Source organism: Strongylocentrotus purpuratus, unplaced genomic scaffold (assembly GCF_000002235.5).
Source record: "Strongylocentrotus purpuratus isolate Spur 01 unplaced genomic scaffold, Spur_5.0 spur5_scaffold_5, whole genome shotgun sequence".
NCBI classification, from domain to species: domain Eukaryota; kingdom Metazoa; phylum Echinodermata; class Echinoidea; order Camarodonta; family Strongylocentrotidae; genus Strongylocentrotus; species Strongylocentrotus purpuratus.
Genome location: NW_022145611.1, coordinates 6,281,821 through 6,298,045, shown reverse-complemented (window position 1 = coordinate 6,298,045; position 16,225 = coordinate 6,281,821). Strand labels below are relative to the sequence as shown.

The 16,225-nt window shown below is 35.6% G+C and overlaps 1 protein-coding gene across 5 annotated transcripts in view; it reads right to left on the bottom strand.

Moving 5' to 3' along the window:
* Positions 1-1,998: 1,998 nt before the first annotated feature.
* LOC105441572 (signal-induced proliferation-associated 1-like protein 1) overlaps positions 1,999-16,225 on the bottom strand; it is a 40,318-nt gene continuing 26,091 nt past the window's right edge. For 4 of the 5 annotated variants that reach the window (XM_011672797.2, XM_011672798.2, XM_011672800.2 and 1 more), the window contains 2 exons: positions 14,238-14,331; positions 1,999-3,610 (listed from right to left, as the gene is read on the bottom strand). In XM_011672797.2, the coding sequence (XP_011671099.1) occupies positions 3,464-3,610; positions 14,238-14,331 (241 nt within the window). In that variant the 3' untranslated portion in view covers positions 1,999-3,463. The remainder of the gene's footprint in view (positions 3,611-14,237; positions 14,332-16,225) is intronic. The other variant, XR_004066649.1, reaches the window with a different exon arrangement.

Sequence of the window (16,225 nt, the reverse complement as noted above, 5' to 3'; positions counted from 1 at the left end):
CAGTATTATCACTCATGAAATGCTCCAGGATAAACTTAACCAAGTCTCTTTTATCACTTTCTAAAGTACCGTACTTAAAGTCGTTCCAAAAAGTGAACATTGTTCCAAAATAGAGAGAAATAGTTATTCTTAATCTTACATAGAGATATCAGGATAAGTTTGTTGTATCATGAAATATATCAGTCTGAATGTGATACTGTAGCAATAAAAGGTGCTGTAAGATGCCAATTTTAAGTAAAAAATTAAGTAATCGCATTCATATACTTTGAAGAGTAGACAATGGGAAAAATATAAGATGCAATTCAATAGCTGATATCTGATTGGTAACAGTGTGATCATGTTTCTACATCATGTAGAATGCCCCTTTGTTTTGAAATTTGTTACAGATATAGACCATTCTGCAGTAATTCAAAAAGGATGTATTGTCTGCAAGGAGTTCTCCTCGTTTTCCCTGGCTGCGTACGCGTTCTTTTCCATGAATAGCACATTTGACAGACATGATAAGGCAAAGATCATGTGATTGATCACATGATCTCAAATTGGCAACAAAGAATGTTGATGACATATCAAGGATATCTCATTAATCCCAGCTCCTGCTTTCAACCATTTCCCCCAACTTTCTTTAGTTCACTTTAATAATGATTCTATGCCTCAACCATCTTAAGCTGCATAAGCAGTCCATATTCTCTATTTTTTTAAAAACAATTTGAAGAAACACCAGGAAAATAACCCCCCCCCCCCTCATTTTCATGTTTTTCAAAGGGTATTTTTAAAGATTCATTCTGATATAAAACCTCAAACGTTTAGATCAGTTTTAGGCATGGTACAAAAACCAATGTTTAGTTTAGTTTTGTTTTAATTAAACATCATTTAGCTCTTCTGCATAGGTACATTTATAACCATAAAAGAAAGTGAATTCCTTAATCATATAAATTGTAATAATTTTTATGGTTACCAATAGTCACTATAATGGAGACAAGTCATATGATAAAATGACTTGACAAAACATATATATATATATATATATATATATATCCTTTCAATAAATCTAAAAACCTCAGGTATTCTGATGACTCTTCTACAATTTTCCTCACCTGACCTTGATTTCCTGAACTATGGTTTTGAGTTCCCCTTTCACAAAGGTGTGAGCTAAGAGTTTCCGGTTGTTTGGTTTCAGAATAGAACTTGTCAGAACAATTAAATATATCCATTCATTTTTCTTCAGGACATGTAGCAAGCTGCAAAACTTGAGAACACCTAGCGGGAATGCTCCCCAGGGAGTGGAGATTGTGCACACTGTGTGTGAGGGCAAGTATTGAGTACAATGACCAGGGTAATATTGGATCTGTAAAGCGCTTAGAGACAAAGATGTATTAAGCGCTATATAAAAGCAGAATTCTTCTTATTATTATTATTATTTGCTAACTTGGATCATGATAATCTGAATGTCTATGAGACCAATATATCTTGTCAATACAGTATGTTTCATCAACAGCAAACTTGTAACAGGTTTTTTTGTTATATGCTCAGCAGATAGTAAACATGTGCACCATTGGCCTTTTAAGAGCTACCTTATAAACACTTACTAATAATATTAGTCATTTTCATAGCGCCCATATCCACCACGCAAGGTGCTCAAGGCTCTCCAATAATACACCAGCTCTGCTAGGCTACCGATTTCAGTGCTCACAGCATTCAAGGAATTCATTCCTACCAGTACCCATTTAACACCTGGGTGGAGAGTGGCAAATGTAGATTAATGTCTTGTCAAAGGATATTAGTGAAGCGGCGGGACTTGAACCGCGAACCATGTGATCCATAGTCCAATGAGAATATCCACTAGACCACCACACCTCTACTTAAACGTATACCAATCCTACACCTATCTTTAGGTATAAACTTTGCTCAAACATAATACCTTCTAAACCATATTCCCAACTGGCTTCACTCATTGTCATAACACAGAAAAGAAATGTGGTAATCTCTTGCATGATCAACTTTGTGTACTGACTTTCACACAATGAAGTTTTTGTAATATATTAGCCGTGTTGCAGAAGCTGCTTAGATCGAGCTGCAAAAAGCATGCCTAAACAATATCTCACCGCATTAATGAACTTGATTCGTGTCATTGCAGTTCATAGACCTTCATCTAAAAGTAGCGCAAATCATAATCTCAGATTACTTTGAAGCATTTCCCATGGTTGCAAAAGAAGATTTGCTTCAAGATTAATTCATTTCCAGTAGACAACCCTAAGCATAAAGAACCAGGGCTTAATATTTGTGCTTCCTCCTGTTTGTCTTCTCATCTGTCACAATGATCTACCAAAGCCCTTAATCTCCACCCCATGATTTCCCCTAAGGATTAACTAATCCAAACTCTGGGATCATTGCATCATCATGACTAAAAACATGAATTACGCCAATGAACAATAAAGCCAGGATATCACATATAAAATATAGTTTGTGTTCTCCTACAACAAAATGACTCTGTTGATCAATTGAATTTGTATTGAGATATTACTTGTAGGATATTAAAAGTACTTCTCTATACCAATCATTATTGATGACCTGTAAATATTGTGACATTAGTTTTGATTTAATAAAACATACAAATTAAAAAAAAAGGATTAAAAAAGTACTGCTCTGATATACGGAGCTGAATAGTTTGAATCTTAAATCACTTTTTGATTGTATACAGTCAAGAAAGATGAGCACCAGATAAACAAGAACAGATCAAGGATAATCTTATAAATGGAAAGCTTACATAGAAGTCATATGTCATTGGTTTGATACCTGAAGGACAATAAGTTATAAAATTTGTATACATGGGTATGGTCTGGATCTACACAGATGAGTCTCATTAAACAATAACTAAACAGGACACTCCTTTACAGTAACCTCACTGACAAAGTGCTTGAATTGCATACAGATTCCAAAATACAAATAGGTGCCTGTCACTTCTAAACTGAGACGAGGCATTTGGCATGTCGATGGCAAGGGATATCAAAGAGTGCCATACCCTTTTGTTATTGGGTTGGAAAGATCTTTTAAGACTTCATAATAAAGACATCTTTATAGTACGATGGAACCTGTATATAAAGACCTCTCAAGGAAGACAACAATAGTGGTCTATAAGAGCAGGAGGTCTTCACATACAAGTTCCTATGTTTCAAATTGAGAAACACAGTTCAAGGGAAACAAACATATTTGGTCTTTATAGACAGGCGGTCCGGTCCTTCTACACAGGTGGTCACTGAGCAGGGTTCACTGTATTTGGCCACGTGGTCTTCGCAATCTTTCCAGGATTACGATAAAGCTAGGAACAAGTTTAATGCGCTGAAGACATCTATGATCTCTCAAAAACCACAGACGCAACACAGCTAGATTGTTTTTGACAGTTTGCTTAACTAGCAAGCAACATCAGCATTCAGAGTTTAGTATTTTCTATGATCCGAGGGATGGGCTACTTGACAGGTTTATCCCCTTGGTAAATCCAATCCTTGATCTGCCGTAGCTGGACCGCCGCAGACGTTGATTCGTCCTGTAACCTCATCCGCTCCTCCTGGAGTTTGCTGATCTTGCTTTGCATGTCTTCTTTCTGTTTGCGTTCCTGAGATGAAAACAAAAAGAGACAATAGTAATAATAATAGTATTAGGCATTTCTATGATGACATCTATCTAGAAATTCTATTCTGGGTCAAGTGTGGCAAATGAAGATTAATGCCTTGCAAAAGACATTAGTGCCGTATTTGGGATCGAACCACGACCTTTGAATTTCAAGTCAAGTACTTAAATCACTCGACTACGACACTTCTACACTGAATAGCTTTGAAACTGTCATTTTTTTTTATAGGAGGGGCTTGGGGAGGTACGATGACAATTCTGCATCGCCCAGTTCCTGAGATGACAACAAAAAGAGATCATCACAAAGAATAGATTTGAATTTGTCTGTCTTTATAGGAGGGGCTTGGGGAGGTATCATGACAATTCTGCATCATCCAGTTCCTGAGATGACAACAAAAAGAGATCATCACAATGAATAGATTTGAATTTGTCAGTTTTTATAGGAGAGGTTGGGGAAGGTGTGAGTCATGTTGACAATCTGCATTATCCAGCATAGAACAACAACAACAATATAAAACAGTGAAGTGATTTTGAAAGGGGTATATAGCCAAAAAACAGCTTGAGGTATACAGTTAAAAGATTCCTGCAAATGGTTCCAAACTGAAGAAACAAGATAGGTTAGGATAAAGAATAAAGGATATGAGGAAGAGGAAAGAGAAACCAATTGCAATATAGCACTGCATATAAACACCTTCCATTTTAGAAACTTGAATTGTCCAGTAAATGCTACAATTTATCCTTACACCTATTACAAATATAATTATTTTTTTCTCTTTCTATTATCTTTTATTTCTTAAACATGCTTCCTCACTGCAAGTTGAATTTAAAAAAAGACACATCATAAAACAAAACAAACAAAAACAATAAATTACAACAAAAAACAAAATCACTCAAATATTCACTCTCTTTGTCTACCTCTTCCTCTTCTCATTCAATAATAACACCATACTTCTTAAAGCCATTGCATTACATTCACTCAACACAATGATTAAACCATGTGCTATTTATATGTTGTGTATTCTGATAGAAAGAATGTTATCCTTTCTTGAGACACACCTAGAAGTGTAAGCTTGCATGTCTTATCTGCTTACTTCACATGATGAGGGGTCACCATTCACGAGTTATTCATACGTGATTCAGAACATAGACTATATCCTACACATGATCACGCTAGAAGAACATATGAATCAGGGTCATTGCTCAATGAGCCCTCTTTTCATCAAGTTTGGTTATTGTTGCAAGTATATTCCAATTCAAATATTAACCCTAGGGTGTGGTTTGGCTTGCATAATCATAAAAACAAAATCTCTTTGTCAATATTGTAAATCATGAAAAGCATTATCAAGATAAACACATCTTTAATTTCATTTCAGTTACCTCAATTACTGATAATTGCAAAAAAACAGTATATTAATGTACATGAATCAAAGTCCACCTTACAAAACTTTCCTCAAAAGACCATCAATACAGTGAGCTACATGAGTAATCTGTTTTTTAAAAGTGTTTATCTGAAAGGAATCTTTTCTTTCATTGCAAAAGTTCAGTCTGTAAGTTATTTAAACAATGCTGTAATAATTCTGAGATAAGCTTCTCAACGCCCCTCCTTGCTCATAATTTACCCCTTCTCTCCTAAAAAGTCATGACGCATACTTTCCACAAAGGTGATAGGGCTGTTTCTGTTACTGCCTCCAAAACCTGGCACTCCTTACTCCCCTGTTCTAAAGAATTGCCATACTCTCACAGCTTTCACGAGGTGTCTGAAAACACATCTTTTCTAATTTCTCTTAATATACCGCTTTGTTTGTAATCAATGTAAGCTTGGTATGATAATATGCTTTTGCTTTGTAAGTATTTTCTTTGTATGCCCTTTGTATCCTATGAAAAGGCGCTTCATAAATGAAATGTATTTATTATTATATCATAAATGAACTATTTGATGTATCAAGGTGCAGATAGACTGCTAAAGTGAAACCGAATCTTGGCTGCTATGAATTAACTTAAGACTTATTTCCTGAACCTGCAGCTCTGAAGTTTGAGCCTCCACTATACCTTGGAACGAGACAACTCACGTCTGCAAACAAGAGGCCCACCCAAGTGAATAAGGATCAACAATATTTTCAGTAAAATCCACTATCCATATCACAAAACAATGAGAATTAGGTAATTGTTCATCTGATAATTGAGTGACCAGACATACAGCTCAGAACGACTCAATTATGTTTAATTATTCATGCAGCTGTATAAATTAACCCACATCACTAAAATCAAGACTCTCACTAAATAGGAAGGCTAAAAAAATATTTTTCATTCATAGCATTTGGTTTCTAGAAAACATTTGTTAAACTAGCATATTGATTTATTGTGGTAAATATGAAATGCTATAAAAATAACATTCTATTACAACTTCATTTTCTTCCTTTGAATACATATCTCAAATTTCATGAAATTTTGTATATAATTACACTGGTTAAAAATATCAGGGCTTATTTTGATCGATCTACCAAGAGCCAGAATCAATACCCTTCTACATCTCAGCAACTCTATAACCAACCAAAATTATTCCCCTAAACATAGCAAAAAGAATCTTAGAAATCATTAATTCATTCAAGCAATGTTTTTTTCCATACTTCCCCTCTAAAATAAGCAAGGATTTTGAGTCATTAACAGTTCTCTTCATAAAATTAAAAAGTGACTCTTCTCTCCTTCCCCTCTCCTTCCCCTCAAGGCTAAAAGTAAGAGTGTACACGTATGATTCTTCTTCAAGGCAATCTATATATCTTTTCAATGTCAAAATTTTGAAATATGGAAAGGATTTTGAGCATGTTTTGACAGGAAGTGATGATTTTTCTGTTTCTTTTTATAACCCAAATTAGACAGCCTTAAGTGTACATCAAGGATTATAACTCACAGAATGAATTCCCATATCAACACGTAAATGTTATCAAATAGTTAAATACCATTCCATTTCTGTCCTTGCCAGAGCAATCGTTAAGATTAAAACAACACAAAATATAAACCCCTAAGGTTTCGCTATCTGACAACACTCCTTTTGGTGGGTTTTTATATTGATTTTTTTCACATGTCAAAATTGTCAATGTGGGAATGAAGCCAAGTATTGTGATGCTAAAAGTCTTGGAAAAGTTCAATAATTCCTAAGAGAATGCACAGCCTGTAGGTTACAGGAGTTCTATTTTCAATCACATTTCAAGTTATACGACAATAACTTCGCGTCAACTGAAAGCTCTTAGTGAGGATAAAAAATGCCAGGATTCTACTGTTTTTCCCTTCCAACTTTCATGTTATTCATTCCATTTTATAACATTGAGGTTAATAAATGTATCTTGCATCCAAAAAAATTCTTTTCTTTTTAAGAATCAAGCTGAATAATTCAAAAAATGTGCTCATCATTCCATTAAAAATGATTCATTGTATAAGTTTATGAAAAGTCTCAATCTTCTTAAAGATAAACTTTAGTTCTGGTAATGCGATTGCATTGTGAAAGAAAAGGTGTGGAATGGATCAGAAAAGTTGATCATATAGCATGTAAGTAATGGTGTGTAATGCAAGGTTCTGGAGTCATCAAAATCATCATAAATTTGGCAGAGTCTTGGTAAAGTAACAATCACTTACACAGAAAGATGTATATGGACAGCACACATGGTGTCGGGGCTAGTACTACCCTGATTTCCTTATCTTTCTATGCTCATTACTCATCCAGTATACATTTTCTTCCAAAATTGTTTGGCACATGACATTTATTTGTAATCTTGAACATTCAGTGTAAGTTTCGTTAGATTCTGTGAGAATTCATTTTCTTTTTTTACCAGAACTCAAGTTTATCTTTAAGCATGACAGCCTCCTTTAAATTGTATCTATATATATATTTATGATATTAGAAACTGGGCCCTCTTCCTAACCAGCATTAGCCGACATAGATTTAAAGTTCAATCCCTGTTGATTGACACAATTTCAAATGCACCCACAAATAACATCCCCAAATTAACATGTCACATTTCTAGGAATATTATCCCCCAAAATGTTCCCAAGCTTCCGCATTTTGGGATCAACGCTTAGGACTCTGGATGAAACATTTAAGTCCTTCGGCCTTCCCGACTTGCCCCTGTTAACCAGACATGGGGATAAACAGGGGAACACAGGCACATGGGATTAAGGATTACTGAAGAGATTACCAAGGAAGACTTAAGGGGAGAGTGATGAGAAGTTCTTAGCAGGTCCAGACATAAGTGTAGGACAAGAACAGATGGATTCTAAGACAATAGGGGGCTCTTCAATCGCCGTGGCAACTCCGAGGTCACATAGAGGTGTCGATTCTGCTTGTCATCGCCTTGCAAGACGCTTTCGTCTTTATCTCTGGGGATCACCTCTTCGCTATCAATTCACGCTATTTTCTACATCATTTTCTTTTCTTTAAAGGCAAGATGAGTAAAAACATGGATGCCAAATGATGCTCCGGAACACCACACCATGTGAATCATGTAATTGTCCCCTTCCGACTTTTTAACGAAATGGAAACCACCATAAACTTCATTGTCCAGTTAAAAAATCTTTAAGAGTCTATTAATAGTCATTTCCTTCTCTTTCTCATTTTAACCACATTCATAGAAATCATATTTCTCTAGAACAAAAACAGGAAGAAAAAAAACCATCCCAGTGGATCCCATTCTTGCTGATCAATTTGAACTTTAAACCCTGGCGTACAACATGGATGTCCGAAGACTTTGAGTCACAGCTCACAGTCATGGCTTATTCATCAGATCCCTCATAATTTGATAAAAAACAGGCATAGGGGCATTCAGGTTTTGACGATTGAAACATCATCTGTGTTATGAACATGTCATAGAAAACCCAGATCTAGAATGTGGAGAGGCAAGTGTTTTAACCACTGCCAGTGCTGTGCTAACAAGTCAATTAGTCTAGATTTTCATGACAAATGATGTTGATTATATATGTCATTTACAAGCACCTGTCTCTTCCGATGCATGTATCTTGAATTGTTATTATACGTGTTATCACTATTTGGGGTTGACCAAACTAGGTAGGGGAGACACACATGACAAATATAATACTCTTTATTATTGTGTATATAGTATATACATGTGTTTGAGTCAAACTCTTTTGGTAGTGAATTAATTCATACAGACTATCAAAAGACTAATTACCAAGGTAGGTCATATCCATGGCACAACGCTAGCAATAAACCTTTTAGAGATTGGAAAACGAAATAATTAATAGCCTAATTTTTGTGATATATGATCACTTTTTAAGAGTATCATGAAAAAGCAGTACAAGTTAATAAAAGAAACATGCTCATTCTAGAAAGTAGAAACAATAGTGTGGGTCACATCATTGAAATACATTTAGACATGTAGGTCATTTTGACAACTTATTTTGTAGAAATGAGAAAAGATGTACTGTTTGAAGTATGATTTTCCAAACAAGCTAGCCTGCATTTGATAAAAAATATGTCACTATATTTCTGATGATATGTAACAAGAGTGTATCTGCCATGTAAAAAATGTTTAATGAGGCTTTAGAGTGTTTCACCACTTCCAATTTTACCTCGATTGAGTTAAAGCACTTAGCACATTCAGACAATGGGTAGTTTTCCTCATTGTTCTAATTAAAACCTATTTAGGCCTCAGCTAATTAAACAACTGCCTTTACTCTACTGCCAAACTATTGTTTTGCCATCCTTGAGATTCATTCCAATTTCTTTTTTAAAGCCTTGACAACTTTCTAGCGCAAACAAAGGACTATATTCTTTTCAAAAATTCACAAAAGGCATAATCACTATTAATTAAGATAAAATAATGCACTGCATGTAAATAAAAATACAGAAATTACTCTTTGAACAAAAATGTAATCCTGACTTATAAAACTCCACAAAATGTGCTTGGATTGAGGGAAAAACACAGAAAATGTTCATAAAAGACTTTTTTTTAAAAATCTGCTAATCAAAACATTTCACGGGAGCACATAAAGTGTTTGACCGTCTCAAAACCTAAGCAGTAACTAAACTAATTGACAAATTTGTCCATGTTCAACATTAAATGAAAGAAAATGTGATAATCTCAGTAAGATATGAGCCCTTTTGACAAACTGATTACAAACAGGTTCTATAAACTCTAAGTGCCCTCCTATGGCACTCATGTTCTCTTCTACTCTTCCTCCTAGCGTCATTTCCTCTCCATCACTCATCGCTGTACCTAGCCTTAACATCACACAGGGTTTGGTGGATGACATCCATGACAAACACTTGACATGTCTCTACATACAAAAACCTTGTCATGTTCACACTAAGTTCTCAAAAAATAATTCTTGAACATTAACTTCCCGAAGAGTACTTGACATGATGTCTCTACATACAAAACCTTGTCATGTTCACACTAACTTCTCGAAAAATCAATTCTTGAAAATTAACTTCCCAAAGATTTGTAGAAGCAATTTTTTTAGGCAGAGGGTTGCTATAGGTTTTTAGGTTGGGTTTAGGATTAGGGTTAGGTTTGAGTAAATTATGTTGCACTGGAGACATTAGCTCTGGGCCTTATTTTGGAAAATATAAAGGGTTACACCTTGGGTTGCTAGTTTGGTCAACCCAACCCTGACACTAAAGCATATCTAAAATGGTTTTAGTTATGGTTTAGAGTCAGGGTTAGGACTAAACTGTTTGTTTGAGGTTGAAGTTAGGTATTTGGATACTGTAGGAAACTGACTACAGAGCAATTGTTGCCAGAGTATGTGAAAAGGCCCTTTTTACCAGAAATGATAATTTCTTACTTAAGAAAAAATATCCCTGGGCAAATAACCATGGAGAATTTTAGGAGTATTCTCAAACAAAATATTTATTTTTTTGCTCGTGTATAGCCAGCATAAGCAAAAAAAACCTTAAAGCTTGTGTATGCTTTCAAATTTCTTGGCTCGACATCTCAATGTGTACAAGCATACTGCATACAGTGGAATTATCTAGAACATTTCTTAAACTCCAAATATGCGCAATGCAAGAATTTTCTATGACGTATGTTTCTGAAGCTAAGTAACTCCTTATGTGAACAGGGTTATTTTCATGAACATACTGTGTCTATTAGTTCACTGCCTTCTTGCTAACTGTTGCCAGTCACATATGGTTCTCTTACACAGAGAGAGAGAGAGAGAGAGAGAGAGAGAGAGGTCTCTGACCTGAAGATAAATATTTTCTTTGAATTCATAAAGGGTTACGCCATGAGACAGGGGACTGCTGCTTACGTCAAACGAAAAAGTTCACTGACTTTGATTCAAATTTTCTTCTGATTCACATAAGGCCCAATTATCAAGTCACTAGTGATCCACAGTGCTTTCCATGTTTTATTCAATTAAAATAAATTAGTATATTTTTCAAATGACTTCTTTACTTTGCTCTACATGTATACGTTTTTCAAAGTCTCTAAGTCTAATGAGAAAAGTTGCGTTTCTGGGAAAAAATATCTTATAACTTACAAATTCTTTATTCCAAATTAAATGGTTAAAAAGTTAATTCCCTTTGATAATGAATTATTTTGAATGATTTAAACCATCCAGATGAACTTCTCAAACAATCCCATATCATATTTTAAAATAATAATAATAATAATACTCAGTTTTTATATAGCGCTTATTACAATCACTAAGCGCTTCCAAACTTGGAGATTATTACTCCGGCTTTAGCTGTGCTTCCATTACGGCGCTCTAGCAGACCTCTTAAAGAAAAAAAGATCAAAGTTTGAAATAAAATCTAAGGTCAAACTGGCATTTCAAAGGATTGAAGTTATCTATAACTCCAGCAATTTTTGTTCTTCTTACACAAAACAGCTCTGGACCCAGAATTTTCTTTAAAATAACCAAGTCCTTGAATAAGATCATTCATGTACATATTCAAAGAATAAACTTTTCACAACAATGTCTTTGCTTCTATTTTGGCTCTAATCCGTTAAATCAGTCTATTTCCGTCACCAGAGGGTTGCCAAAGGTCACCTGAAACGCGATGTTATCGAGTCATGTGACTGCAAGGACGGTCTGCCAAGAACATGGCTTCCAAAATATTTACATTTGTTTGATTGACTGGTAATAAGAGATGAGCAAATCCAAAGCCTTGCTTTCTTTTCCCCTCTCACTCACTCTTTTCTCATCTCTTCATGAAGTTTTCTCTACATAAAAATGATTTCTCCTCCATTTTCAGTTCTTTAGAAGTTTCACATCCATTTTTAAAACTCTCAATTTGTCCGATGTTATTGTTGTTTACTTTACTTCTGTCTAAACGTTCTATGGGTACCATGGCCCTGTTTCATAAAACTTGTTATCAATGTAAAGTTACAATAACTGTTATAAGCTACTGAAATCATTGCATTTGATTGGCTGAGAGCAAATTTGTTCTGGAAATTTAGTATTTGTTATTGATAACAAGATTGATGAAACAGGACCCCGATGTATATTAGTGTTTAAGCCCTGTATGTACAAACATTGATAAAATCTGAAGTATTGAGGTTCACCAATATTCGGATTATGTACATTCTTCTATTCTTTCAAACTCCACTTTAAATGTCAGACTTTCTTTATAATCAATGATATGACCATTCCTTCAACATGTCCGATGCTGAAAGTAAGATTTTTATGGACAGTGAGTGTTTTCCTGTTGAGGGGAGAGCAAGCCCTACTTTTGGAAAGCATCTGAAATTTACCAGCAACGTCATAGCAACCAACATTCCCGGCACCTGCTTTACATCATCCAGGAAACACCGTCTGAGACAAGGTACTTCTACCGGCCAAGAAATCACAATTGCGAGTCTTAACTCGCTTACAAATACCCAGCATTAATATGTCTAGTGTAATTATTTTGTTACACAGTTACATGTACAGGTAATGAGACTACACACGTAAGATGGAATACTCATTGAAGTTAGTCTATATTCAAGCTACTTTTTGTTGTTGTTGTTAATTTCTTCAAAGAAAAATATGCTGGTAACTTTTAAGTCCGATATTAGGTTTGCTATTTCTGATGTGATGGAAGGTTCCTAAGGATCTTAAGGCTACTTCCGATTCTATAACTGCACAGTATCATCACTGATGTACATATTGAGGGGTCAGTGACACAAAGACATAACTCCATTTTGAGAAAAAGTGGCTTATGTGTCACTAAGCACTTGGGCCTTAAGGAGTTAAGTCCATTTTTCACTAGCCATTGACTTCAATGGGGTGTTGGTGGAGTTAAGTCTTTGTGTTTCCTGGAAAGCCCAAATTTTTCTGAACATTTCAATATCAAATACTCATTTTTGCAAAATATGGAGTTACTGTCTTTGAGTCACTGATCCCTCAAATTGTTCCTTCTATAAAAACCCTTTACAACTCTTCAAAGATACTCAAATTTTCCTCAGCTTGAATGACACGATCAAAAACACACAACCCTGAAAAACAGAATAATACAACCAGTTCCAACAACAAAAATGTTTTTAGGTTTGGAGCTCTACAACGAAAATATCAAATACTCATTTTTGCAAAATACGGAGTTACGTCTTTGTGTCACTGATCCCTCAAATTGTTCCTTCCATAAAAACCCTTCACAACTCTTCAAAGATACTCAAATTTTCCTCAGCTTGAATGACACGATCAAAAACACACAACCCTGAAAAACAGAATAATACAACCAGTTCCAATAACAAAAATGTTTTTAGGTTTGGAGCTCTACAACGTTCTCTTTTCTCTTGGATTGTGAACACACCCGTCGAGCCATCAGGGTCCCCCCCTTTGTTTCTCTTTCCTATTAGTCACGCTGACACCGTCTGTCCCAGGGTTTCCCTTCACACCCACACCCACAATCTCATGCTAACGTTCTACTCTACGTTCTACTCCCATCTTAAACCACGTTTCAAGCCCATCATAACGCTTGCTTGCCAAGAGTCCAATGGAGATAATGTTTTCCTAATCCAGAATGATAGTGGTGAGATAATGTTTTAAGCTTGATCTATTTTGAATGTGGATGATGAAGGATTAGGATCAGGAATGAAACATTCATGAATGTTTGAAGAAAGATTTCTTTTTGTAATCCCTAACATTGAATACCCTTCATAGCTAAGCGTTCCATGTTAAGAAATGTTTAAGTACATTTTAGATCTCTTATATTTATCACCTCCTCTGTGTATCAGTCCTTTATAATAGAGCTCATGTTTTCCATCTTTAGTAATCCTCTTGCCTTTTAACCACTAAATATACTCTTACGTTTGAAATAAACCATTACATGTCATTACAGCGGTTTCCCCACTCTGTTTTTATGATTGCTCATTCACAGCTTACCTACCCCTCACTATTCTTCCTTTCTCTCTCTCTCTCTCTCTCTCTCTCTTTCTGTCTCTCTCTTCACATCCCTCCATCATGCTTTCTCTTTATCTCTCCCCCTCTCTCCTTCTCCCTCTCCCTCTCTGTCTCTCTCTCTCTATCTTTCTCTCTGTCAACCTCATTTTAGTTTCTCTGTATCTTCTCCCTTTCCCTCTGCACCTATGCACTCTGAATGCAACTATATTCTTTCTATTATTAGTTATATTTTACCGAAATCAAATTCAAAGAAGCGTGGAATACTTCATTCTTACCATATTTAACTGGTGCGTCAGTCTTCTGAGTTCAACTTCCAGCTCACTCTTTGACCGAGCGGCCGTTGCAGCTGGCCCTTCCTCGTATGCACTGCTGTAAAAGACAAAGAAAAAGAAAGTGGTATGAAATTAGTATCTCGGCCCAATTACTGAAAGAAATATAATTGTATTAAACACAGTAAATTTCAATTTAAGAAAGTACATTTTAAAGATATGAGTTTCTAGAAACTTTCCACCTTAAAACCCAAGAAGAAACGCTATGCAAAGATAATAAGAAACACTTGCATATTGACAGGAGCTAGCATTACAGCAGTAAAGAGAGAGAGAGAATAGATAGAGAAACAGTGAGAGAGACCAAGAGACAGAGACAGAGAGTGGAATTTAAGTGAGAGAGGGAGGGACTAAGAGTGGAAGAGGAAGAAAGAGAGAGACACGGATAGAGAAAGGGAAAGAGAGGAAAAGAGAGAGAGAGCGAGAGAAAGAGAGGAAAAGAAAGAGTGAGAGAAAGAGCGATAGAGAGGGGGGGAGAGAGAGAGAGAGAGAGAGAAGGGGGAGAGAGAAGAGAGAGAGAGAGAGAAGGGGGAGAGAGAAGGGAGAGCGGAAGAGAGAAGAGGAAGAGGAAGAGAGAGGGAGGCACAATGAGATTCTAGTCTTGCTCATTTAAAAAGGTGCAAATTAGATCCTTTCTCCCATCTCGGGGCCTCAGACATTTCACAGTATCATCTTTATCTAAACAAACAGAATTAGGTCTTAATCACAGAAGGAATGATTCTTTCCTTCCTCCTGGGATAGACACTGAGCAAGTAGGAGATCTTTTGAGCATCTTTTCCAGGTTGTTTCATAGCCTAGCTCCAAGGTTTAAAAGTAAATTGTTCCTATCTCTAAGAATGCGTTTGGCAGAGTCTGGTTTACTTATACTTGCTTGAAATATGTGTATCTCTATACTCTCATAGGTGAGATATAGAAAGGGTTTGATTATACACTCAAACTGCTAAACTCCAAACTCAACCCAAACTATTTATAATAACATTGGGAAAAGACTCCCAGCCTTGAAGCAAGGCTATGGCTTCATCCGTGTGACAAAGTTTTGAAACTATTTGAAATAGTTTCAAAAGCAATCGGGGCTAAGTATAAAATGCGTGATACTACTTGATTACAAACAGCTCATCTTCTAAATTTAACTGGAATGAAGTGCTTTGATGAAGAAAAAAAAAGACTAAAATACTTGTCACATATACATGAGGAATACATAGCAGAAGCAATGAGAGATCTATGATGATTTAAACAGATCTTCGTGCGAGCCACATTGGGATGTGTGAAGGTCTTACTTCTCAGTGTGGGACATGCAGATAAGGAAAACATTCTAGGCAAATTTAGAACAATTTGCTGAAAGTATACAGCATCATTTGGTTTCACTACGGTAACAAGCTTTCTCTACAGTGTATTAATTGAGATGTGCTGGGAATTGAACAAAAGAAGGTGAGAATCAACCGAGGAATGAAGAAGGGAAACAGAAATAAAGAGAAAATTATGTGGACACAAAAATCTGTATGAGGTTTAATAAACAATTGGAGATATACATGAAGAGCAACAGATAATACTAATTAGATTTAACTGGAGATAGACAGATCAAAAGATAATTTAAAAAAACCCAGAAAGATGGCAAGGAAGCAATTGAGAAAAGAGGGTTAACAGCATGAATAAAACAATCTAATTATTTTCCCTATAACTAACCAAATTTGCACTTTTCTCGTTCGCTAAAACTTCTCTATCTCTATCTGACTAGGCATGTGCAGATGTGATAAGAACTAGAACGTCTCCCACACAATCTTCAATTTCCTATTAAAGGTAATTGAAAATATGTACCCTTCTCATTCAATTCATCAAAAATGAAAATTGGAAAGGAAAATGATATCTTTCCCCCGTCATTCATGTTCTACCATTAAAGAGTTCTAGCTGACAAAAAGGAAGCAGTAATAGGCTAATTA